A 26,563-nucleotide genomic window follows, 5' to 3' on the forward strand; every position below is an offset into this window, starting at 1 on the left:
AATATTGTTTGTAGATATAGTTATGCATTCAACATAGGAATAATTAATCTATGGCTTACACCGCTTTGTGTAATATACTGTACATTCATGTTACGTTGTTAATATAAAAATGCTTATAGGCAGAGCGGGAAGTATGTCTGCTTTTCTTTGTTTCCAGAGCCAAGAATAGCACTACTAGGATAGCACAGGGCAGTGTAAAGTCTGCACACAGTCCCTTCGTTAGTTAGAAAAACACATTGTCAATAGGAGAGGTTAAGTGCATGCCAATACAGAAACAGAATAATTGTAAGAGCAATAGGCAATCCCCGAGCTAATAAAAGACCTTCCATGACTCCACTTGGCCAGATGTGAACCTGGGATTAGATCTAAAACCATTTTCATGCCAAAGTCCAACTGAGCACAGCATCAGGAGGAAAGAGGAGGACCAAAGATCAGTTGGCTAAAGTAAAAGATGATAACTGTTAAGAGACACAAGCTAAAAACTGAGTATTGTATTGTTCAGAATCTGATTATTCATTTTACTGGATTTTTACTTCCTCATCCTCACAATCTGTTTATCAGTATCAGAGTCTACCATTTTACTTATCTTTTTCAAGTATTGATCCCTGGTAAATAGTTTAATTTTTCTTAGATATGAAAAACTGGTATTTTTGTTTCCTTGGCATATCAAAATAAACACATCAGATCAAGTAGCTTGTGGACCTTGATGTGTCCCTTGAGTAGTAGTTAACCTCAGACTTTTTATTTTAATGGGGTGTTTATTGTTAACAGCTGATAGACTGCAGCATGGCCATCCCAGATGAGGCGAAAGATCCATGTATGTCATCAGTGCTTCCCTGGATCATTTTGTATCGTATTATCAAACATGAGGAGGAAGACTTCAACTCTCTCCGGGAGCAGCACTTGCACGAGCAAGGTGGGTGGACGCTTCCTTTTTTATACTTGATTGTTCTGTAGCTCATTTCGATAAGGTGATGTGATATGGCTACGTTTCATTTCAAAAAGTATTTTTATTGATAATACATCATGTGCAAAAAGAATCATAAAATAGGTTGTTTAAATCTTGAGAGCAGTCATTCATTCCTACAATGGTAAACATGATACTGCTTTATAATTTGTATTATTTTCTTAATTGTACTCCTGGCCAATCTTTTTGGGTACATTTGATATGTAAACGTATGTAACATTTTATGGTTTCATCTTGGATTTTACTTTCAGATGATTCTGATACTCCAATGTTGCCTTCATCCTTAATGCTACTCAACACTGCCCATGAGTATCTTGGGAGGAGATCCTGGTGCTGCAACTCCGATGGAGCACTCCTCAAGTTTTATGTAGGATATGCTTTATACAATTTTTAGTTTCCTACTCTGATGTTTAGAATCTGTGCTCTATAACATTGAATATACTACATAACTCAATCTGAAGTTTTATTTTTTTATTCATATTCTGTCCTTCCTTTTGTAGATAAATCTTAGTGTGTAAACTATCTGACAGTTCAATAAATTTGCATTTGAAATATTATAGTTTGGCCTAATGAAGACTGTAATTTTTTTTTTGTCTAGTGTGGCATAGTAACTATTGAAGTTATTGGTTACATTTCTATTAAATGCTTTTATTAATAAACCCGCAGCCTATTTTAAAGTGAAGAGGGACTTTTAATTTCTCCAAGTCCTAACATTTGTGAAAGTCTGATTATTAAATAATCCTAAAAAGTGAGAAAAGAAACTAGTAAAATATTTTGCCATTTTATATTTGAACTTTAATAAAGAAAGTATTAAAATTGTTGTTTTTGCATTTTATTAAAAAAGTTGCCATATTTTGCTTCAGTGATTGCAAAAGGCTTTTCTTTGTAAGGTGCGTGTACTTCAGAAGGAACTTGCAGCTTCAACATCTGAAGAGGCCCATCCATATAAAGAGGAGCTAGAAACTGCACTAGAGCAGTGCTTTTACTGTCTATATTCCTACCCCAGTAAGAAGAGTAAGGCTCGATACCTAGAGGAACATTCTGCCCAGCAGGTACATTTCATTACATCATTAAATAAAATAAATATAACATTTCTTACAGACATGCCAAGTAGTATGCTTACCTTGAAGATTAAGTATTTGTATACATGCCAGAAATGAAACCTTGCAAGTTTAAAGTGAATTAATTGGTTACTCTTCTAAGGCTTCTTACACTTTTAGCTGTCCCAATGGCAAACAAAAGGAGAAGTTCAATGCAACTTATTGTTAACCAGTTGCCGTGTGCCTAGGTAATCCTTTTCAGTCTTCATACCAATAGATGAATGTGCAGTTTTCTCATAAGTGGAGATATGACCCAAATAGAGATTTATACATTTTGTTTTTTTATTGTATGCTTTTCTGTATCAGGTTTATTTTTAACAATTTTAAATAGTCCTTAAATAAATCTGTTGATTTATTATTTGTAATTGGTTTGGAGCAAATTTCTTGAAAGCAATGTAGCCATAAGTACATCATAAACACAATCTTAATATTGATGGTTAATTTCGCAAAGCCCAACTTGCTCTTAAATAGAATGTTACATCCCTTATGATCTGTTCCATTCCAGACCCACTCCTAAAATTAAGAGCTTATTAAACTGCTATGTCCTATGCTTATGTTGCAACAGGCAGAGTTTCCAAAACAGAGCTCCACACAGACATCCGTGAGGCAGCAGTATTAATCTGTGTGCCACAATGGCAACTTAAACAAAGGGTAACAAAATCGTATTTATCATTTTATACTTTTTCTATTTCCCTAAGGTTGAGCTGGCTTGGAGTGATGCACTTTTCATGTTTGATTATTTCAAACCGAAGACTCTACCCGAGTTTGATAGCTATAAGACAAGCACGGTTTCTGCTGATTTGGCTAATCTTCTAAAGAAAATATCCAGTATTGTTCCTCGTAGTGACAAGCCATCACTAACCATTGAAGAAGTTTCTGCCTACATTGAAGGGACATCAGATAAGGTGAGGATTCACCTCCAAACACATGGAAAACCAAACTGCATTATTTTATAGGTCTTCATATTGGTTTTTTTTTTTTTTTTGTTTAAAGGCAATTTAACAAGATCGTATAAAACCCGCTTGAACACTTGTATAAATAGCCTGTTAAGAAAAGTGTGGTAATGCTAAGGAGTCTAAATAATTATAAATAGTTTAAATCTGCATTGTACTGTATGCCCGTGTGTTAGCCATATAAAATGAAAAAGGCTTTGTTTTCCTTTGTGTGCTTACTATAACGAGTGGGTAAGGGATTGAAAATATGAGATACTTAACAAACATTTTGGATATATTTCTTCAAACTGTAATTATCAGTTTTTCATTTTGCACGTTACTTTTCAGTTATTAGGCAAACAAGGAATATTATATGAAATTTGAAATATAATTGGAAAAAATACGAGAAACTGTATTGAGATTCAAAATTTTATAGTTTTGTAATATAGTAAAGTTGGACATTGAGTGTACTTATACCAATGTTAACATGTACAGTATAATTTTTTTTTTAATTCTTCTAGATTCCATGTGTTCCTGACGGAGCAGGCCCAGTACCACCACTGGTAAACGAGTTGTATTACCTTTTGGCAGATTATCATTTCAAAAATAAGGAGCAGTCCAAAGCAATAAAATTCTACATGCATGACATCTGTGTGAGTCCAGACAGGTTAGTATTATCTTTGCACAGTACCTTTATTTTGTATTTATCGATATATTTATTTTTGGGGCCCATTAATTAGAGGCCATGTAGTGATGGTGATGATGCTAGTGTAATATTTACTTTATTCTCATTTGTCTTTTAGTTGGTATTGTTACTGAAGAAACAAATATCAATAAAAATTTGAATTCCAACTTTATAGTTAAAAATTACTTTACTATGTGTTTTAAAACAAGTTTTTGTTTAGTTGTTTGAGATTAGCAGACAAAAACATCTGAGTATGCAAAATGTGACAAGATTAAGAGTCTCACAGAAATATACTTAAAAATGCTAATGTTTGTAATGGAAGTGAAGAGTTTTCTCTAATTTATTTAAATTGACTGATAGCTGGCTTGAAGGGATAGCTACTAAAATATGTATGCCTTGCATTGACATGCTGTCTGCAGAAAATTGTCATCTGTTTGACATATTTTCCAATCCATAAGCCAAATACTCCTATGTAGAGCACTTGCATAGAATTCAAATATATTGTACTATATTTACAACAACTTGGCTATAGGCTATAACCGTATTTAGTGATTATGTTATTTTTGACCGATTATTGTTTCTTAAGTATTGCAATGGCACTTGAGTTTTGGATTAAGATGAATTATGTGGTAATTCATATGAAGAAACACTTTTTTTTTTTTTTTTATAATTGTGTCGACATTTGCAAACCTTCATATTTCCCCTAATTTGTTTTCTTTCTAGAATGAGACTTGTAGATAGTAAATGTTTCAAATAATGCATAAAACCAGTCTGTGCCTGTTATGTGTAATTTTATTATTTATTTATTTATTTTACAAAGGTTTGATTCTTGGGCTGGTATGGCCCTTGCAAGAGCCAGCCGCATTCAAGACAAGTTGAACTCAAATGAGCTGAAGAGTGATGGACCCATTTGGAAGCAGTCGTTGGGAGTCCTAAACTGTTTCAAACGTGCACTGGAGATAGATAATTCCAATTTATCTCTTTGGATAGAGTATGGAACTATGTCATATACATTACATTCTTTTGCTTCTAGACAGCTCAAACACAGTAAGACCGAACTTCCGTTGGAGGCAGTTAAACAGGTGTGTTGAACCCACTGTGTAAGTGCTCAATATGCATGACATGTAAACCTTGAATTGATATCTTTGTACAAAATATATTTGACTCTGTTTGCTCTAGATGGAGAGGCGTAATAGTATGCTGGAGACTGCATCAGAGTGCTTCAATGCAGCATCACGATGTGAAGGTGATGGGGATGAAGAAGAGTGGCTCATTCATTACATGTTGGGCAAGATAGCAGAGAAGCGTAAACAATCACCCAGACAATATCTCCAACTATATAAACAGGTTTGGCAGACAACTGAAGAGTTTTTTTTTTTCACTGTATAATTGTTATTAACAATAGTGGAAGGGAGTCGGTTAGGAAGATATTTTTGTTTAGTACAATTTATATGCATTTCTCCCTCAGACAGTCGCACAGCAATTTTTTTGGTCCACCCAAGTTGGCCAGTTACCCCTCAGATGGGCTGTTAGAACTTTTTTTTTTTTTTTTTTTTTACAGCTAGATGCTCTTCTTGCTGCCAACCTCTCTTTAGTTGCCTTTTATGATATGTAAAAGATATGGTGATCTTATTGTTACACCCTATCACAGGGGTGTTCTACAATATATATGTATCTGGTAAATACCAAAAAGCAGTTGTGCAGTACTAAGATACATTTTGAAAAAATGTTTTTGTTCTTTTTCATTTTGTAGAGGTTGGCCAAAGTGTTCTTGTTTGTTTTTGACTTTCCATGTCATGAATAGCCAGAGGAAACTGGAGTAAATGAATGGAAGATTTTTATAAAGGTTTCTTTTTAAGAATAATAATACATTTCAGAGGTGTTTATACTAGTAATAAGAACAATTTTGTTGTATTCTACTGTAATGCATATGTCTTCTTAAGGGTTTTGTTGGCATTAATTTCAGGCTGCTCACCACCTTCATGAAGAGGCTGCCCGATACCCACGGAAGATTCATTACCACAATCCACCTGAGCTGGCCATGGAAGCTCTTGAGGTAGATTAAAAGTGCAGTAGTAATATAAAATATGTTGTATTTACTTCTTACAGAAGCTTAATTTGACTCAAGATAACAAATCACTTGTGTAATTCAGAAGAGCTTTGTGAGGTTCAGTATAACGTGGCTTCACTCAAACTTCAAATTGTACATCTGCTTTCTGCATAACTTACAACCTTCTAACTTTTCTCTTACTTAATCGGAGTACATTTTAAAGACAAACTAATTTAAAAAATAAATAAACAAGCTGTGATTCTTTTAGAAGTGACACTGGAGTATATTCTCCTTGTATTGCTTTAGTTTTTGTTGCTATTTGCTCCAATACTGCTGAATAAACATATTAATCACTAATGTCTTTTGACTTTTTTTTCCCTGTATTTCTTAGTTACATTTTAGGTTAAGTGCCTCTATTTTGAAGCTGCTGGAGAACGGACAGGCGGAGCAGGAGTTGGACCATGAAATGTTGTTCAGTATTCTGAAGGATGCTGCTGAAGGACCTTTTGCTCGAGGGGAAGAGAAAAACACCCCAAAAGCAAGTGAAAAGTAAGCAAAGTATTCTTCACATGATGACTTTTGACCTAAGTGAAGTGAAAATGTGTACAATGTGGCTTGTGGTACTTGTTTCAAATGCATTGCCTTGGTTTTGCTTTAAATGGTTAGGTGTGGCTGTTTAACTTATCAAGCTTATGTAAAATAGGTAGTTCACCTTGAAGCATGTGATATACCATAATGATCATCTTAAGTCACTCGGATGGTTTTGTTCTGCAACAGCTCCAGATGGTTATAAATTAAATTAAGATATGGCCTTAGCTGCATTTGCATTTTTGCATCTTTCCTTCCACAGAGCACTCTTGTTCTGTTCATTAATACCAAACTGGAAGTAGATGTATTAGTCCACAAACCAGGGTGAAAAATGTTTATTGTTTTTGCTTTATTTCCATTGTCTTTGGGACACATTTAATTTTTGTACAACTGCTTGCCCCTAAATAAAGCAAACAGACACTTGTTGCTTGTAGCAGATTGCATAACATACTTTTTAATAGCTTGTACAAAATACATTTCATAACTACACTGCAATATTAAATGACTGAATATAGTAATGACTAAAGATGTTAAATAGATGAATTCATTCATTTTCTGAATCTCCTTCTAGATAGATACTTTATTAATCCAGCAAAAAATTCACATACTCCAGCAGCAGCATACTGATACAAAAAACAATATTAAATTAAAGATTGATAACAATGCAGGTAAAAACATACAATAACTTTGAATAATGTTAATGAATGAATAATTCACACTTACACGTGCACATTCCAACATTTACTTCTATCATTTTGGAGCTGCTAATTAACTTGACTCTTCTTGGCATATGGAATATACCAGACTATATGAAGAAATCTGTGGGGACATGTATAGAGCATGCAAATCCTATACAGACATGTTGGTGTAAATACAACTTTATTTTAATAACTTGCATTTTTTTAAGTTCTTAACATAGCACTGTCGAATATGAAATAGTCAAGTATTTAAAATATTTTTAAAAATGTTACTTACATTTATTTGGAAATTGTTGCGTTCATTTGCATAAAATGTGTCATCATTAAGGTGGTTTGGATTTCTTATTTCCTACATAATTTGGTAAAGGGGAAAAAAAGTAAATATACGAAGATTTGGGTTCCCAGCTAGTAAGTTTTTATTGCTATATTGTTGAAGTTTTTGAGTGTTTGCACACTGGCAGAGGTGCCTATTGCACTGAACAAGAATATGGGGACATCGTTGGAAACTTGTTAAGGGCAGATTATGCGCAAATGTTAGAAAGTTTTTCTTACCTCCTCTGGTCAGGAGATACGAACTGTTGCAGAAATTCTTTGGGGTCACTGGTTTTCTTCTCGGTTTACTGCTTCCATACTAGAGAGAACAACAGTGTTATCTGTAGCTACTTTGAAACCACATCCCCTGGTGATGTTTATAATAAGATAACCTGCTGCTGTCATTTTTCATTGTTTTATAACTTTTGTGGTCTATTTATCAACTTAAATGCAGAGGGCAATTATAAAGCTGTTAATAATGGTGTGAAGTATTGCATCTGTAAAGGTGGCACAATGCACAATATATATTTATTCTGTCTAAAACACAGATCCCTTATGTGAAAATGCTGTATTCTTAAGGCTGAAATTAATTTCTATAGTATCCCTGTATCTCAATTGCTTTCAGTCAAATTTTCCCCAGGGACAAATAAAGTTCTGTATATCTGTCATTATCATCCTTTTCTAGGGCCATGATGTTTGATTATAATATTTTAAAGTGTTTTTCTAAGAAAAAACAAATGAGTTTTTATGTGGGTTATGGGCTTAGCTGAGTTACTTGTTGGTAATTTTACTGTGTAAAGGCCATGTAAAAACCTTGCTGATTTATACAAATCTTGTGGATACAATGCAGATTGTTAGTTAGATGTAAGATGCAAACCAGAAAGCCTTTTGAAACATTTAGAAGCATCTAGAGTCTTCACAATGACAAGAGTCTTCTCATTCAGAGATTATCACTTGAACTTGGTACAAAGTAGGAAATCCAGTTTATATCTGACATGAAATGGACCATCTGGTGTTGTGCAGACCTTTTCAACTGTTTTTGAACACCCATAGGACCAAACGTGTTCAGTACAGCTTTTTTTATAATTCTTCTTAAAGCAGTTACACAGGGCTAGCAACTTTAAAAATTATAAGAAAAAAAACAAAATTTAGTAACATTTACATATGTTTAAGCTGTTTTCATTAGGAATTAACTAATAAATGCAATCAAAGTTTAGGTCAGAGAAACCTTTTGCTTACATCAGTGAAATTAAGATAATCAAAGTTAAGGAAATCTGAAAGTAGAGAAGAAATAAACAAAAACTTACGGAAAATAAACTTGAAGTGTTGTCCACTGTCTTTTTATTAAGAGACGTTAGTGCTTACCTGACTTGTCAAGTGGCAACCTGCAACCTTTCAGGCACCTTAAAAGTGAATAATGGCACAGTCCATATGCTGTGTGATATTACAGCTGTCGCCACTGCTACCAGTGACTCTCCATCATACTGATATGTCATTGCATGGATAAAGAGTATAGCTTGGCCAAGGTAGCTTTAGCATCATGTGCCTCAGCATGAATCTGAGAGAAAATGAAAAGGGATTGTAACTCACAGTCCCAATTTAGATAAGTTAACAGAAGGCATCTGCACAGCATGACCAAGACAGTGCCTTGAATAAGGGTGTGCTTTCATAAAGTTAATTATCAGGAGCTTCTGTCTAAATGGCAAGATCAGTGGAGCAACCCTGTGTTGGCACACAGATCTTTCAAAAAGAAACCCGGTAGCTAAAGATTCCATCATTTGAATGGTCTTGCTGTTAAAAGAGATTTCTACATTTCCTGAGTACCTTGTATACATTAGTAATTTCTGTTGGGATACAGGAGGCTAACGTTTTCAATTTCGAGTTACCAGATTTGTTAAAATATTTTAAAATTAACTACCAGCTGGAAAAAGAATGGCTTGTGAAGTGTTTAGTTACATTTGTTTTAGATACAATTGACTACTGTAGAAATTACTTTTTACCATCTTTTGTAATAAGAAACTGCCTTTAATTTCTATGTACCTGTGGTTTACTACAAATGTGCTTTTCCAGTGAAATGCGTCTATACTGAAACAGTGGCTTTAATCGAAAAAACAGTGGGAATGTGAAAGGCACACATGCTGCATGCCCAATCTGAAAAGTACAAAGTGTCACCTATGTGGCTATTTAAGCCAAATTTGCCGATGCTAGCATGCTTTAATGAAAGTTGGGTTAACTACATGGCTGATATCCAATATTTTACATTTGTTTACACAGAAAAGGGCACAATATTGTTCACTTTCTTAATAAAAGCCTGTTTAATGGGATTTCATTTTTTTGTCATGGTGTCAACCAGTTACAGCGTATCATAAAAGTCCACTGGTATTGTTATCAAATACCAATGGGGTTTGGGGGCTAGGTCACTTTACAAAATTTCTGTAAGAATGCATACTGCTTTTGTGAAACTAATGAAGAGAAAGAGAGAAATAGAAGAATTATTATCCATATACAGTATATTGTTTCATATAGTGTCTTGCACTGAAAAACAAAAAATATATATACATATCTGAATGGCTACTGGGATAACAGCTTTAGACAGTTGTGTTGTGACTGTAATGAATACTTACATTATTATAGATGTTGTGTGATTTATTTTGAGTGAAAAATTTTAAAAATGGGTGTTTGACACTATGGTATTTTGAAAAGCACCACAATTTTCTTTGGTCTTGGGTGGAAATAGTTTTTTTTATGCCTTTTGGTTTAGAATGCATGAAGACAGATAAACGTGTGATATTCCTGAGTACTAGAGGCCTCCATTAGGTTTAGCGCAGAAAGGCAGCATCTGCTATGCCTTTTTAAGATTTTCTCGGTGGTTATTGGCTTTGAACAGCCTTGAATGTTATTTCTTGGTGTTGGGTTGTTTTAAATTCTGAGTCCTATTTATCTCTTGAGCTGTTGGCTAATAGGTTTTAGAAATTTTGCCATCAGATAAAAAAACTTGTCAACATTCGTGGTTTCATTTGGGAAGAGGAACAATAAAGTTTTCCTTTCCTACGTGGTGTAATCTTTCATGACAGGCCCGTCTGGTGCCTTTTTCCTTACATAATGATTTTCTTCCATACACATCTGTGTGAAATCAGTGCTGCTCTCTTACCAGTCATGTCCCTAGTCCTGTTTTTTAAATACATTTGGAAGTTCTGGGACTTAGTGCAACAGTGCATAGCAGCAAGTACCGCACACTGTGGGTAGTTTTAACAGATGCCTGTGAACCCGATGTGTGCTTTTTATTTGGAAACAACATAGTACTCCTTTACATTTTCTTTTTCACCAGTTTGAACATAGCAAATTCAGAAAATGAATGAATGGATGGAATGTATCCTGTTTGGTTCCCCCTTTTGATTCGAATAAGTCAATTTGCTTCTTAGGGAAACTTTTTTTTCCCTCCTTGAGAGTCTAAAAACAATCACTAGTGGCCTGCAACATAAAGATAAAATTGTGTCTGTTGGAAAGTTGAATGGCATTTTCTTACTCCTGTTTTTGATTAAAATATTCTTCTACAGCTATAGCTTTTAAACATGATTTACATTTTGTGCTGATGTTCCTGTTCAGGAAGAACTGATAAAAGTGGCTACTGTTGTCTGATTTAATTGACCAAAAATGCAAAAAATGTTAATGGCTAGCTATAAAAACAAAAGTTATACCAGCGGTACAATCATTTGGTGTTTAGCTTAGCTGATTGTACCATTATGCAATGCCTTCTTGTCTCAGCAACCCAAAATAATAGGTTGTGTTTGGTACTTCTAAACTAACAAACATGCCTTTTATTTTTTTTATAATTCCCTTTTTGCCTTAAGTTTCATTCATATTACTTATTCTTTTTGTGTTGGGTTTATGCTTTTCTTTTTCCCCTTTCATCTGGATTGCTGACTTGACTGCTTCTACTTCAAATTACTACAGACCTGGGGTGAATCGCAAGAGGTCTGTTAGCACCACACGCAATCAGTGTAGAAAGGTGTTTGAAGGACCCTGGTGAGCTCTTTGTATTGCATGTCGTGCAATTTTGTATGTCCTTTTTTGCTGTTAGAGTTTGTTAGTATGTGTTATGTTTTTTCAAAATATGAAAAACCATTATTTTTGGAAAGTTGCCCAAAATGTCACTTTCCACATTTCCAAATGTTTGCAGAGATTTTACTTTTTTTGGGCCCGTAAATCCATACCTTACATTTCATAGAGTTTTGGTCATTCAGCCTTTGGGTAGTTCATTCATGGTCGGGAGCCACACATTACAGCTTTTGTGATGTCACTAAATGCATGTAGCTTGGCATATCATGCTCAGTTAAGGAAAGTCTTAAAAATACACTGTACTAATGGTAGTCTGTTCACGGATTTATTTCATTGTGGATAGTTGTTTTAAAATGTGGACTATAGATTTAAGCTCTTTAAATGGTGGTATGTGACCCAGATATATATTTTTTTTCATCAGTTATGCAATGGTGAATCTTCATCATCAAAAGCTGTTCAATAAGGACAAGTATTTTTTGAATAATGTTATACTAGGATATCTATATTTAATATTGGAAGGTTGCTGAAATACCTTTCAAAATGGAAAAGAGTTTTTAAAGAAAGTTGAAATTGTACTAAAGGATTTCTGGCAGCTGTTTCTTAGCTAGCACTAAAGGAGTGATGCATTGCCTTAAAGGTTTGCTCTCCAATAAAGTTTTTTATCTGGAATGTTTGTGTGCAACATTTTATTTTGCCATCACTACATGAAAGGCCTGTGTTCTGATCAATTGTTGAGCCAGTAACACTGGGACAATGAACCAGTGAACTTTGTAGTGTAGTATTACTGTGGTAAATATATTTTTTTGTCACTGCTTATATGAAAAAGGTCACCATATTACTATTTAGTTAATTATTTAATAGTGCTCTTAAAAGAATCTGGACTCTACTGACATTTTTAACCACATCTTAATCATTTTTGCTTAATAGTGTAAAGGCGATCATGTTCTATTTATTTATTTATTTTTTGTTTGGAGGGGAAGGGAACATCACTGTTAAGCTTTTCTGTGGACAACAAAAGGTTAAGTGAATTGATTTTTGTAATGTAGTTGTGTCTCCCTTCTGTCCAGTGCTACTAATGTGTTAAGTATCCATTTTGGCAATTCTAATTTAACATACTGTTCTGTGTATACAGTGATATACAGTATGTAAGTATTGGAATAGTGAATTGAAAATTTCTATTTTGATTCAAGCAATTTACAGTGAGATGAGAAAGGTGGAAAATTAATCGAATCTACAAAATATTTTAATATCCATCTACTTTTCAGCAAGAGTAGGAATTGTTTTGATTTAGATTTAGAAACAGCAGATTGACCTGCCCACTTTTTTGTAATTATTTTTTTTAAATGCAAAACCAGAAATAATGCTTTTATTAGCTTCTAAAATATGTCTGCTGTTTAATTTATTGCTGACATTATTATTGTATTTAAAGGCAATTGGTTACTTGACTCTCACCTATGACTAACAGTCAAACTTGATACCTAAACTTGAGATAAAGTTAGAAAATGGTGTGAAACGGAAGAAAAAATATCACTTGGTTTAATTTTACATGCTTAAAAAGCTGTAGAGAGGAATGAGATGCATCATCAAAATACAAATTACTAGATCTCCGACAGAAAGCAGAACAAACAAAAGTCTGCAGTAATGAGTTATTGTCTTTAGTTTAATTAATTTAAATAACAAGGGCCTAAACAGCTGGAGGGATGGCTGTTTCCAGACAGTCTGTAATGTTTACCAACCACAAACAGCATTCCTCTGTGTGGTGATTATCGTGTCATGTTTTGTACTTTTTCCCACAAATTAGTAAATTAGTCTAATTAAAAATGGGAACAAAATGTTTTTTGTTTTAGCTCTCTCTCTCTCAAAAACCATCCCCTTTTACGTTGGCTAGATAAAGCATCTTCTTGTGTCCTTTACAAGAACTTTGAACTTTAAACGTTAAACCAAGTTCTGGATAAAACTTTGGTGTAAATTATTTGTCTACTTTTACCGCCCTTGTACAGACGATACATTAGGCAAGGAAACTGGGTAAAAACCCACTTCTGGCCCATAACATACTAAAAGGATTATTTATCTTGACTAGCTTAGCAATATCTGGTAAGGTGCTAAAAGAACTTGCTATGTGTAGTAGCTTGGTGGGCCCAAATTGGCCCTTTGCCACTGCAACTCACCCCAGAATATTTGGACTAAAAGTGAAGTTATGTGTAGGCACAATTTATATATTATTTAAACTCCACAAATTAGTGTTGGGTAAATTGTCATGATTTAACCAAGCAACATGTTCCTGTCAGATAAATAGCATTGTTGCCTTTTACTCCATTAAATCAGCAGACTGCTTTACTGATAATTCTGATATATTCCAAGTAGTACTAGGGTGTTGTACCGTGTTAGCCATTATGAATGTAGAGAAAAGCCAAGCAAAATGACACCTTTTATTGGCTAACTAGAAAGATTACAATATGCAAGCTTTCGAGGCAACTCAGGCCCCTTCTTCAGGCAAGATGTAATCCTTACATCATTACATCTTGCCTGAAGAAGGGGCCTGAGTTGCCTCGAAAGCTTGCATATTGTAATCTTTCTAGTTAGCCAATAAAAGGTGTCATTTTGCTTGGCTGATATATTCCAATAAAGACTGATCAAATGAAAGTCGCTTCTTGAAAACAAAAGACGGAGTTTCTTAGAATGAAGTATTTCTTAAGTAATATTAAAAATAATTCCAAAGCCATCAATAGTTTTTCAGAAATAATTTTCACTTTAATGAACTTGTGCCAACAGTTCTGTTAGAAATGCACTATATGGCATTTGATTGCCAACTGCGGACTTATAGTCCAGATCCAAATACTTTGAAATATCTGTGAGGGTTATTAATTTAGTGTTCTATGGCCACATTCCTTTATATTGTGGTCTTCAACAGTTCATCCATGGTGTGGTGTGGTGTGTGTATATATTATATTGTGTATTTATGTGTGTGTATATATCTGTTTGAGCCCAGTCATTCAGTTAGACATACGTTGCCTAGATTTTTATTTTCACAAGTGATTTGTTTATTTGAGTGTGGCTATCTTTTCCTGATGTAAATCTTGTATATTTGTCCAAGACACTGTTGACTGTCCTTATTATGATACATACACACACACCCAAACATAACTGCATCTTGAACCAAAGCAGCTGTCTTTTTATACAGTAGGTTTTTGACCTGATCTTTTCAACAATTAATATTTAAAGTCACAATAAAGAAAAAAAGAACACTAAATGCACTGTGATATTATAACACTAATTTTTTTTTTACATGTCTGTTTATTCATTTGAACAGAGCACTTTCCAAACATTTTTGCTTATAATCCTCTGAACAGAATTTCTAACTAGGCTTTTTACTGGTTGTTCTTCCTGTTACCTTTTGCTCCTAAGGTCCTGACTATTTTTTTGTTCTTTTAAACTTTGTATGATTTATATATTAAGGTACTGATGACCACCATTTCTTTCTGGAAATTTTTTATTTAAATGTCCCCTGGAAAATGTATTTTCCTTAATAAAGCAAACCTGTCTTGTATTTAGCTATTGTAAATACCAACTCATAATGTGTATTTTAGTCTTTGCACCCTCATTCTTCCTGTCATTTTTTTTTTATTGTATTGCTTTCATTGTGCTTCATATTTGTAAAACACAAAGTGCTTTATTGGTGTCTGAAGCTGAAATGAAGTCTTTGTTTATTTATTTGCATTTTAAAAATATTCTTAATCTTTCATGTCAGTATTTTTAAAGTCATTGTAGACAATATATATTTTTTTCTGTTTCACAGGGAAAAGCCTTTGTCAGGGAATGATGATGACTCTCATTCGTCGACAGGAACGCCACTAGGTCCAGGGACATCCCTGCCATCCACTGGTCCAGGTCTGACTTCCCCACCTTACACAGCCACTCCAGTTGACCACGATTACGTGAAACGTAAAACCCTACGTCGTCAGCAGCAGCAGCAGGAGCAGGCCGTGGCTGATGGTATAGTCCATGTTATAGATACTGCCACTCCAGGGAGGTGCTTTTCTGATCACTGGGGTGGGGCAGCTGTAATGATCATGTCACTTGGAGGCGAAACTTATTTAATGAAACAGCCTGCAGTGGGTAATAGGAAAGTGTTAAAGTGGGCAATAAGGCTGCTTTTTAATTATTCATTACTAATTATAGTGGATTTGTTTGTATTTTTTTAACTAGTCTTTTGGAAACAGTTTTTTCTGTATCGCAGAGCATTTATTTTTTTAAGTATCACTTTATTTTATCATACCAAACACTTTCAAATGGCAGATTGTTACGCATTTTGGTCACTTATTTATGTTCAAACCAAATGTTTAATTTAATTAAAAACTAAATATATATTCCAATGCACTTGTAACACACCTTGTTATAATACACTGTTTGGCACTAACCTTTCTCCTCTTGCTCTGTTTAATGATAAATTAGTTTGTGGCCACATGCAAGTCCCTATATATAAAATTATTTTTTATAATTTATGTGTGAGTGGACAAAATTGACACATTTTGCAAAAAATATATTTTACAGTAAATGTACAAACTCGTGTTTAACATTGTTTGATGGCTTTGTCCACTTCAGATATACAAGTCTATAAAAGTACATGATGTACATTATTCTAATGTATTTTGCTAGGCAAGTTGTTAATATATCGAAGTAAATCCACTTTTTTTTCTGCAAGGAATTATCAGTGCTTAGACGATAATGAAAAAGCAAAAAAGTGTATTTGTTTTGTGAGACTTCACAAGTATGTTACCTTAATTTTACTATGTTGAGAATGTTATGTGTTTGAAGTATATATATTTTTAGATTTTGCTTACCATATTATTATACCTTAATGTTTTTATGGTTTGTGTTGGTGGTTCAGTTTAGCAAGGCAGTGACAGAGTTAGAAAGAATTGGATGCAGAGTCAACAGGGCGTGAACCAGAGACAATCCATACCTTTTTAAATTTTTTAAGAGGTGCCTGCAGTTATATTACTCTGGGTAGGCAGGTGTTAGGTGAATAAATGTCCTGTATGCGTATGAGAAAGGTGATCAATAATTATGGGGAGGCGGATTTATACTTAGGGTTAGGGTTAGGTTAGCCCACGTGATAGGTAATGTGAGACACAGACATTAGAGGGCCGTGGGTCTCATAAGTTTATGAAGTTCCTGGTTACACGGAGGACACTAGTCAGTTTGAAATTTCTTAGAGATGTTTCCAAATCATCGGGTGACACCACAAGGTGCTCGTGTGGCACAGATACAGCTGTGTTATTGTAAACATATATTACCAGGTACTTATTATACTTTAAAAAATATGCTTAAATGAAAAAATACTTTTTTCAAAGTATTTAAAGGGAAAAGATAATATTTTGATTTATGATCTATCTCAATAAGTTTAAAGGGCTTGTTGTGATCTTAGCTTATTGGTTGGTTTATTGCAAATTTATATTTATTTGCTTGGCAGATGCTTTTATCCTTCTTAGAAAGGAGGTAAACATAATTGAGTAACATTAGGCTAGGGCCTGTTTGTTCAGGAAGTGTCGTGGGACAGGTAACAAAAGTTGATTGCCACAAGTGAAAAGATATAATAACTAATAAACTTAAAAACATAGATTAACAATCGATAAAGCAATTAAACTTAATGTAACAACAAATTAAACCAACAGTAAGAAAGATAACAGAGCAAGGTTTTTTCAGTTTGTTAGACAGATATTTACAGAACAGATGGGTTTTCAGTTGCTTTTTAAAAACATTGAGGGAGTCAGCAGTTCGGATGGAGGTAAAGGAGCTCATTCCACCAACTAATAACTACACAGGAAAAGTCTGGAATGAGACTTAATACCACACAGAGGTGGCATCACCAGACGCTGTTCCCTGACAGACCTGAGTGGTCAAGAAGGAGCATAGCACCACTTCAGTTTCTCTATATACCCAAGTGCTTGACCTATTGACTACTCTGTGTGCACGCTTCGGGGATTTGCACATTATGCTATAATTTTAATAACTTTTAAAAACACAATGGAGTTTTTTTTTTTTTTTTGTACAGAGTTTACAAGTGTAACATTCAACCTTGAAAAAGTTCTGTAAACATACTGACAGAAATTCCTTGTATTCCTTGTAATATTTCTGTTGGTTACAGGAAAGAATACAAAGGTGTATGGGATGTATTTAGTTTTGATATCAAGAACATATTTATCAGATTACTTCTAAAATAAAAACAACAAAAATTCTGAATTAATTTTTTTTCTACTCGAAATGAAACCATATATTATCGTCTGTCATAAAAATATGGATTCCCTAAGCCGTTATTGTCCTAGTTGCAAAAAAAATATTCAGATGGGGCATTCAGGCTTTTTCTTTTACGTATTAATCGATGTGGTGGTTATCTGTAGAATAAAATGTTTATTGCCACAGTGTAAAACTACAAACAACAAATAACCACATCAAATAAAAATTTTCTCATGACTATAATGTCTGTGGTGCTGGTGGGAATCCCCTGTCTCTAAGTGAAGTCAGGCTACTGTGTTTCCACATGTCTAATGTACAACCAATTGAAATAACATTCATTCCAATAAATTTTAACTGAAACATTCTCCACAGGCACAGATGTACAGTTTTAAAGGTCATCTTTGGTTCATGTCCACTCATGAACTGCTTGCAAAATAAGTTATTTGTATGTAACATCCATGCCGCTTTGTCTTCTTATATTAGACGTCTTGCTCTAGTAATAAGATATGTCACATGTCTATTGAGCTGTTACTTAAATTCATAATGTTTACCTACATCGTGCATCTATACTTGCATTAAGTAATTAATAATTGAATAATTTTTGGTGACCCATTAGATTAGGGACAGCATAGCTGCATCTGACAGGGAAACTACTGTTTTACAAGGTAATAAAAGAGCCATTTGTCAGCGGCTTGCATGTCATCAGATTTTGGGACTCTCAGCACAAATACACCACAGGCCTAATTCATACCTTTTGTTCTAACCCAATACATAATGCAAATATTTCACAGCACACTGGCTTGCACGGTTGTATTGATTTGAACAGTGAAGCAAAGTCATTTACGCATGCCACTGTATAAAGAATGCCTGTTTTATTTTAGAACATATTTAACAAATCACCTTTACTAATTGACATGTTAGTGTTAAAAAGTGTTTTTTTCTCTTTAAGAGTGTCATCATTATATGAAGAGCTTAAATTACATTCATGTATATTGTCCTATGTACAGAGTACAATAAAACATTCTACTTGATAAAGTGAAATGCAGTTAGATTCATTGTTGTTAATTTACAGTATGTAAGTTGTAAGAGTAGTTACATTTTGAGTGATGATTAATGTCATCACTTGCCATTAATTTAACTCTAATCATAATAATAACCTACATTTACCATTTGTATTTGTTTTGTTTCAATTCTGTGCTGTATTGTACTTTGTGTCGTCTTCTGGCTGATGACAGCATAAATAGAAGGAGGGGGGTGTTGAGGTTTTTTCCTGTACTCCCAGGATAATAAACTGACCAATACAATTTTAAACTTTTTTTTTTTTAAACTTTGTATATAATAATTTCCTTGCATCTAAATCTAGAGTCCATAATCATTTGTAGATTCATCATTTTGTAGATTAAATGGTTTATCACATTTGATATGAGCATCCACACAAATTTTACCTCACCTTAGTATTTACTTATTTGTAAATTAGGGAGGAATTAAAAAAAGTGATACACTACCTGAATAAATGAAAATGCATGTTTCTAGGTTTTGAGATTTCATAATTTGTTAAATGCTTTTAGTTTTCTTAATTAGACTTGAAAATGCAGCATTGTTATTTCCTTCATGTTGTGCATTTAATGCATTGGTGTATACATATCCAAGTGCTTATTATTTTATCTGGTACTTTTTTATGTGTAAAAAGTTTCCTTAAAGTGTTCTTAACAGGTATAATATTTTTAAATATGGTCTTTGTAGAGGACTACAAATAATAAAGTGCATTTCATATTTAGAGCTTTTAGTACACAAATTAAGATGTACATCATTGGATGTATACATTATAATTCTTAGTATTGCAAAGGGAAAGTAGGTAAGACTGAAATTTTGGCTTTCATTGCCAGATTTCAAAAATAATCGACAGCAATCATGAATCTTGTTTTTTCTTTTTCATTTGTTTATTTGCAATTAAAGTTGGTGTTTTATCCGGACATTTCTGTAATTTTGCAGCCTTATTGCCTATTTTACACTTAGACCTTTCAAACTCCTACCTTTTTTCTATCTGCCTACCTACTTACCTACCTGCCTGCTTGTTCTCTGCCTGCTTGCTTCTGACACAACTTGCTTTTTCATTGAATGTGCATGATAAGCTGATGGGGTGAATATTTGCCAGACACAGTTTATGTAATACAGCTGGTGTCCTGTCCCTATATTTGCTTGCATCATCTATGCTGTAGCTTTAGATTGCTAGAGGTAAAGCACCTAGCATCACAGTAAGCCACACTTTCAAACTGGTTTATCAATATCCGTTGCACTTGTTTATTCCATGTAAAAAGCTTTATTTTTTTTAAATAAAGTATAGTTACTGAACTTTACAGTACAGTACAGAAAATTACAGACTGGGTCTTACAGTGAAACAATATTTTTAGACTTTTTTTTTTTCTCCTTGATTCCCAAGAGCTAGTGTAAACTATGTAACATTGAAGTTAGTTAGGCATGGAAAATATTAGATGAATACAACATTAAGATATTATAAATAAAACTACAGCAATTTGGTGCATTTCTGGGGAAAAAATATATTACAAAGAAAACAAAATCGGTCATGTGGAGATGTCTGAGTTGACATAATATCATACTGTAAATGTAAATAGCTGTGGGTAGGTAATTTTTCTGGGTGTTGAGAGCGCTGTCAAAATGATATGACAAAATTGTAGCCATTTTGCAAATCCCACCTTCTGTCCTGTGTGTTTAAGAAACGATTCTGGCAGTTTGTGGCGAAGGGGTACATGCTATCATGGTACCAACAAATTTGGCATTAAAGCCTTGTTATTAGCCTGCAGTTTTGTGTACTTTTATGTACAGCATTCAGTATGGGCTACCTGCTGAGCAGGATAGTTTCCGTTTTGTCTTTCAGTATAAATTTAACATGACTCCATAGTGGCCTTGCTATTGGTAGTAAAAGGTTAAAATATATATATATATATATATATATATATATATATATATATATATATATATCTGTAAAGGAAGAAAAGGTTTGTTTGGATACTGAAGAGAACCAATGAGGCAGGTGAGTATTTTATTGAAATTCTTAAGGTTTCAGTTTTTTTCTTGATTTTGATATGAAGCTATAGAAAGTATTCCTGTAATCAGTGAAGGGCAATAAAGAGTTTTGGTATTTATGTTCAATGATTCAACTCTACATACTATGTGTTTATCTGTAGATGTAAAAAGTACCAAAAAAGAAATCTTTCCATTGTGTTTGATCCTTCGTCTGGTCAGCTGTATAGTATGATGCAGTTTTATCCAATTTTATGTATTACAAAGATACTCTTTTAGCAATTGCAAAGCCTGACCACAGTATCAGCATTGTATGGAAAATTTTGTATATCATAATTGATTTTTAAAAATGCATTACACCTAAAACTCATTTGCCATTCTGAGATAACATTACTTACAAAATGTGCAAGATTTGTTTTATTTATCTAGTAGATTCAGTTAGATTAGATTGTACTTAATTTGTGCCCAAGGAGTATCAGTATCTGCTTCTTGGATTTGTAGTTGCATCTGAGAAAGTGTAACTTTCAGGTTTTTTTTTTTTTTTTTTATAGAAAATAAGTTTCTTATTGTACCAAATTACTTTTGTGAGTGTAAATTTTATGTGTAAAACTTTTTGTTTGGACCATATAAATTACACATATACATTTGTTATATTTTGCTTACTCATCCCAAAAAGCATTTAAGTACTTTCCACACCAACATAAATAAAATGTTTTAACATTTTTGTCTCAAACACCGATTTCTACAAAGGTCAATTATTATCTCATAGTTTCATCTTTTCATTTTCAAATGAATGAGACTTAAAATGTAATTGCTTGATGACTGAAAACTGAATTAGTACACATTGCTTGTGCATATATTTTAAAATTGTTTTCCTAAGGGCGATTGTGAGTTGAACAAAAATGAACTTTCTATACAGGGACTTTTTATCTGACAGTCTGCATCATCATAGTTTATGAATCTGTCTGCTGCAAGAAAGCTGAGCTAGAAGTAAGGAGTCATAATGAGGTTGAGGTTGGGAGCATGCGCTGATACAGCGTATTGCCGCTTATAATACACGATGAACCACCTGGATTGGGACCCGAGTGCAGTCATACAGCGGGTGACACCTCGGCACCACACTGGAACAGTGTGAGGAGGTTTTTTTATGGTGGCTGGAGTGCCAATCCTGCCACCAACCCCCAAGTTTTCCCTGCAAGTTGGCAGAATAGGAATATATTTTAGAAGTATCTCCCAAAGGTCATAGGGTAATCCAATTGTGATTATTATACTCCATTTTTTTTTTTGTCTTGTACTTAGAGGACCTAGATGTCTCATAATCATTTTGTGCCCCATGATTATGAAAATGTACCTAAGTGCTAAGGCTAAACCAAAATTGAAACGTACAACAATACTGATTATAGGTGCACTCGCAAATACACAGTTGGATAGCTGCAAAAAGGTAGCTTTGGGACATCATTGAAATGTATTAAAAGGACCTTAAAAGAAGCAAAGTGTAAACAAATGTCCAGAACATTAAGGAACTTATGCAGTTTTGTAAGGAGGATAGAGCCAAAATTTACTTAAAACAATGGAAGAGGCAAATAAAACATGGAAAGTGATTAGTTTAGGTTTATGTTTGCTAAAAAGTGGTTCTAGAATCTATTTAATCATAAGGCTTTTTTTTCTTTTTGGAATCAGTGTAATAACTTAGTAAGGAAATTGCTTGCACATTTACATCAGAATATAAAAACCTAATCTATAGCTAATGTTTTGTGGATATACATATAAATGTATTTGAATAACTACAAACATTATGCAGAAAACTGGAGTCAGGCATTGTATATGTGTGGACTGTAAGCTGCTTGACCAAAATCCATCACTTATGATGATGCGCTTTAAATTAAAAACTGCTTTCCTATAGCATAAGTGCTGTGGTCTTTCAGGTGAATGGTAATAAAAAGGTTAGACCACATGGAAAACCTTATGAATTCCCCTGTAAGTACTGTTGTGTAAAACATTACTGGCATGTGATTATGACAAACTTGGGACACCTGTATTCAGGTTGCCTGTGAGCTCAGTTTGAAAATCTTAATTGAACTGCTTTTTGGCGCTGTTTCCTACACAGTAATGATTTACTCCACTCTGTTTTCTACATGCATGCATTTTTCCCTTTTGTTTTCTCGCTGCCATTAGAGAGGAGCCAGGACAGCATGGCTGTAATGCTCTCCGACTCAAACTCCACACAGGACCTCTTCACTGACCCCACTAGTTCCCAGGACAGCAATCACAAGAAGCATTCTGTGAAGGATAGTATGTCGTCTTCTGAGAATGTCACTTCAGCTAAGGACAGCCAAGAAAGAGCAGGAAGAGTTGGTAAACACCTAATTCATGCTTTATATCTTGGTTTCCACTGCTGGCCAGAAAAGAAAGCTTGATGTCAAAAAAAAAATAGTCCTTATATCAGTTAGTACTGGAATCCATGTCCTTGGACATCTTTTCTGTGTGATTTGTTTGAGTACTAATCATACTGTAAGTATAAAATACTCCACTGTTACATGACATGTACTGTATTAAAACAGTACATTTTTGTTTTAAGATATTCAGGCAAATGTTAGACAATAAAATCAATTCTTTGTGTATGCTTTATCTTCATTATAATTTAAAAATATATTATTGTTTTCTGATCTGGCCAGTCCTGGGTTTAAATTGTGTGGATTATGCATGCTCTTCCTTTATCTGGACAGATGTTGTTTTTTTTTCTTTCTTTTCTGTGTCCTCTGGTTTTTGTTATACGCTCCTAAAGATGTTCAGGTTAGGTGTGTGAAGTGGGCCTACCCCATCCAGTACTGATTCCTGCAATGTGCCCCGTGCTCCCAGGATAGACTTCTGTCGTTCATGACCTAAAATTTGATTAAGTTATGTTTTTAATTTCTGGTCAGTATAAGTTCTTGGTCTAGAACGTTTCCAATAGGTTTATGCCAGACAATTTTTGCAACTCTTCCATTTTTCATAGATAAGTCAAATTGCACTTGTCACATACCATTATACATACAGTAATAATAATAATAATAATTCATTACATTTATATAGCGCTTCTCTCAGTACTCAAAGCGCTATCCACACAGGGAGGAACCGGGAAGCGAACCCACAATCTTCTACAGTCTCCTTACTGCAAAGCAGCAGCACTACCACTGCGCCACCTGTAGAATATTTAGTGAAATGTTTAGTTGCTAAATTCCAAGACTGTGCATTAAAAAATATAAAAAGACAATAAACAATATGTCTTTATAATATTAATAAAATTCATCATGTTAAATGACAGCAGTTGTATGCATTATACTATAATTTTATTACACATTTTAGTTTTGGCTGTCTGTAACCCAGACTAGTAAGGTCTCTTGCCACATTATTTCACAAAACAAATAGCTTTGCAAAAATGAATATGTAACTGAGATTTCAGCATGTATATTTAATGAGGCAATTCTTAAAACTTCTTAGGCTGCTTGTATTTTGAGATGTATATCTGTAATGCCATTGGTCACTTTAGCTCTATTATCGATGCTATTAAACAGAAACATTACCAGAATGCAATGTCCGTTCATTCTTTATTTTTAGGCACAAACATATTTCACGTCATGGGTTGACGATTGTGCTTGTAGACCCAGAAAGGAAATGGGGTGTACAAAAGGAGAGGCCCACAAACATTCAGAGAGCATATCACACATAAACAGGCATATTTCAATAATAATGACTAGTACCCTGTTCAAGGCTGGCTCCTGCCTTAAACCTGATATGGCTGGAACTGGCTTCAGTGCTCCACGAACCATACTTATATTAACTAAGTTTGAGAAAGTGATGTTACATTTACTGTCTAAGTATCTGTTCACTTTAGAACAAAAGCACTAATACTTTGCTACACTGAAATGCACAAAACAAGTCCAATAATTAATATTTATCCATCCAGGGTAATTTTTGTTCTTTATTAGACACGTGGACAGCAGTGGAAAATGCATACAAGTTAGTGAGGAATGTAATTGTTATATATTTAATTGAATGTTGAGTTTAATCAGCTGTTATGTTAACATCCAGACTGTGATACCTGCTTCAAGCTGATTCTTTCTGTTACACATATGCTGCCTCTGAACAGTTACCAAGACCCCTTTTACTGCCCTTGCAGTATTTTTCTTCACTCTTGTTTTATTTATTTATTATACATGGATATTATTATTTACTATACTAGTCTTTTCATAAAGCTATATGTAATCCTAATGAATGACTACACTTTGTCCTTTTTGGTGTTAAACATCTTCAGTGGTGAAGCTTTTTTTTTTCTTTCTTTCTTTCTCCTAGAGGGAAAAAGTGAGTGCACAACAATGATTGCTCTTACGCCATTGCAAGCTGATATTTTGGAAGTTTTGGATGCAATGTCTCTTAGTTTAGTGGAAGTAACAGATCATAAGGTTTCCACTGATCCTCCACCACCTGCTATGCCTGTGACTCCAACAAAGCTATCAGCTGTGAACCCCACAACTCCAAGCAGTGAAGTCAGAAAGAAGTTGGATTTGACTGATGATAGCTGTGATGTACCCCAGTGTCTACCAATTGATAGGGCAGAGCAGAAGCAGGTTCTGACTGGCATGTGTATTCATGCACTCTCCCTTTGCCTCAGCCGCTTCCCACAGCACTACAAGAGCCTCTATCGACTAGCTTACCTTTATACAAAAAGTAAAACACATAAGGTAAGCATTATTTTTGTAACTAAGTATTGGCAATATTATTTTTTTGTAAATTCTGGTTTAAATACTGTATGTATAAAAATAAAACAATGTAAATAGTCGGTGTTCTTCTTCTTGTTTCGGCTGCTCCCTTTAGGGGTCGCCACAGTGGATCATCCTTTTCCATCTCTTCGAGTCTTCTGCATCTTGTTCTGTCACACCCATCACCTTCATGTCCTCTCTCACCACATCCATAAACCTTCTCTTAGACTTTCCTCTTTTCCTCTTGCCTGGCACCTCTATCCTTAGCATCCTTCTTCCAATATACCCCTCATCTCTCCTCTGCACATGTCCAAACCAACGCAATCTCATCTCTCTGTCTTTGTCTCCAGACCGTCCAACCTGAGCTGACCCTCTAATGTCCTCATTTCTAATCCTGTCCATCCTCGTCACACCCATTGCAAATCTTAACATCTTTAACTCTGCCACCTCCAGCTCTGTCTCCTGTTTTTTGGTCAGTGCCACCGTCTCCAACCCATATAACATAGCTGGTCTCACCACCATCCTGTAGACCTTCTCTTTCACTCTTGATGACACCCATCTGTCACAAATTACTCCTGACACACTTCTCCACCCATTTCACCCTGCCTGCACTCTCCTTCTTTTTCAACTCTCTTCCACAGTCCCCGTTACTCTGTACTATTGATCCCAAGTATTTAAACTCATCCACCTTCGCCAACTCTACTCCCTACATCTTCACCATTCCACTGACCTCCCTCTCATTTACACACATGTATTCTGTCATGGTGGTCCTACTGACCTTCATTCCTCTCCTCTTTATAGCATATCTCCACCTCTCCAGGGTCTCCTCAACCTGCTCCCTACTATTGCTACAGATCACAATGTCATCAGCAAACATCACAGTCCACGGGGACTCCTGTCTAATCTCGTCTGTCAATCTGTCCATCAGCATTGCAAATAAGAAAGGGCTCAGAGCCGATCCCTGATGTAATCACACCTCCACCTTGAATGCATCCTTCACTCCTATTGCAGACCTCACCACTGTCACACTTCCCTCGTACATAGTCAAGGTGTCTGCGCTTTTTCACACCTTGAAACATGCCAGGGGCATCCTGCATATTAGTACTTAGCAGCAACATTTTTTGGCAGAAATTTGCAAATTCCAAATGCTTCTT

At 34.6% G+C, this 26,563-nt stretch overlaps 1 protein-coding gene across 4 annotated transcripts in view; it reads left to right on the forward strand.

Moving 5' to 3' along the window:
- Window positions 1-26,563, forward strand: part of cabin1 (calcineurin binding protein 1) — a 106,660-nt gene that overhangs the window by 18,790 nt on the left and 61,307 nt on the right. The window contains exons 18-30 of one of the 4 annotated variants that reach the window (XM_051921338.1): window positions 772-916; window positions 1,219-1,334; window positions 1,858-2,019; window positions 2,766-2,972; window positions 3,521-3,666; window positions 4,505-4,766; window positions 4,864-5,031; window positions 5,651-5,740; window positions 6,126-6,283; window positions 11,287-11,358; window positions 15,188-15,384; window positions 22,846-23,025; window positions 25,003-25,391. In XM_051921338.1, coding sequence (XP_051777298.1) covers window positions 772-916; window positions 1,219-1,334; window positions 1,858-2,019; window positions 2,766-2,972; window positions 3,521-3,666; window positions 4,505-4,766; window positions 4,864-5,031; window positions 5,651-5,740; window positions 6,126-6,283; window positions 11,287-11,358; window positions 15,188-15,384; window positions 22,846-23,025; window positions 25,003-25,391 — 2,292 coding nt within the window. The remainder of the gene's footprint in view (window positions 1-771; window positions 917-1,218; window positions 1,335-1,857; window positions 2,020-2,765; window positions 2,973-3,520; window positions 3,667-4,504; window positions 4,767-4,863; window positions 5,032-5,650; window positions 5,741-6,125; window positions 6,284-11,286; window positions 11,359-15,187; window positions 15,385-22,845; window positions 23,026-25,002; window positions 25,392-26,563) is intronic. The other 3 variants (XM_051921339.1, XM_051921341.1, XM_028824567.2) reach the window with 3 other exon arrangements.

Source organism: Erpetoichthys calabaricus, chromosome 18 (genome assembly GCF_900747795.2).
Source record: "Erpetoichthys calabaricus chromosome 18, fErpCal1.3, whole genome shotgun sequence".
NCBI lineage: Eukaryota > Metazoa > Chordata > Cladistia > Polypteriformes > Polypteridae > Erpetoichthys > Erpetoichthys calabaricus.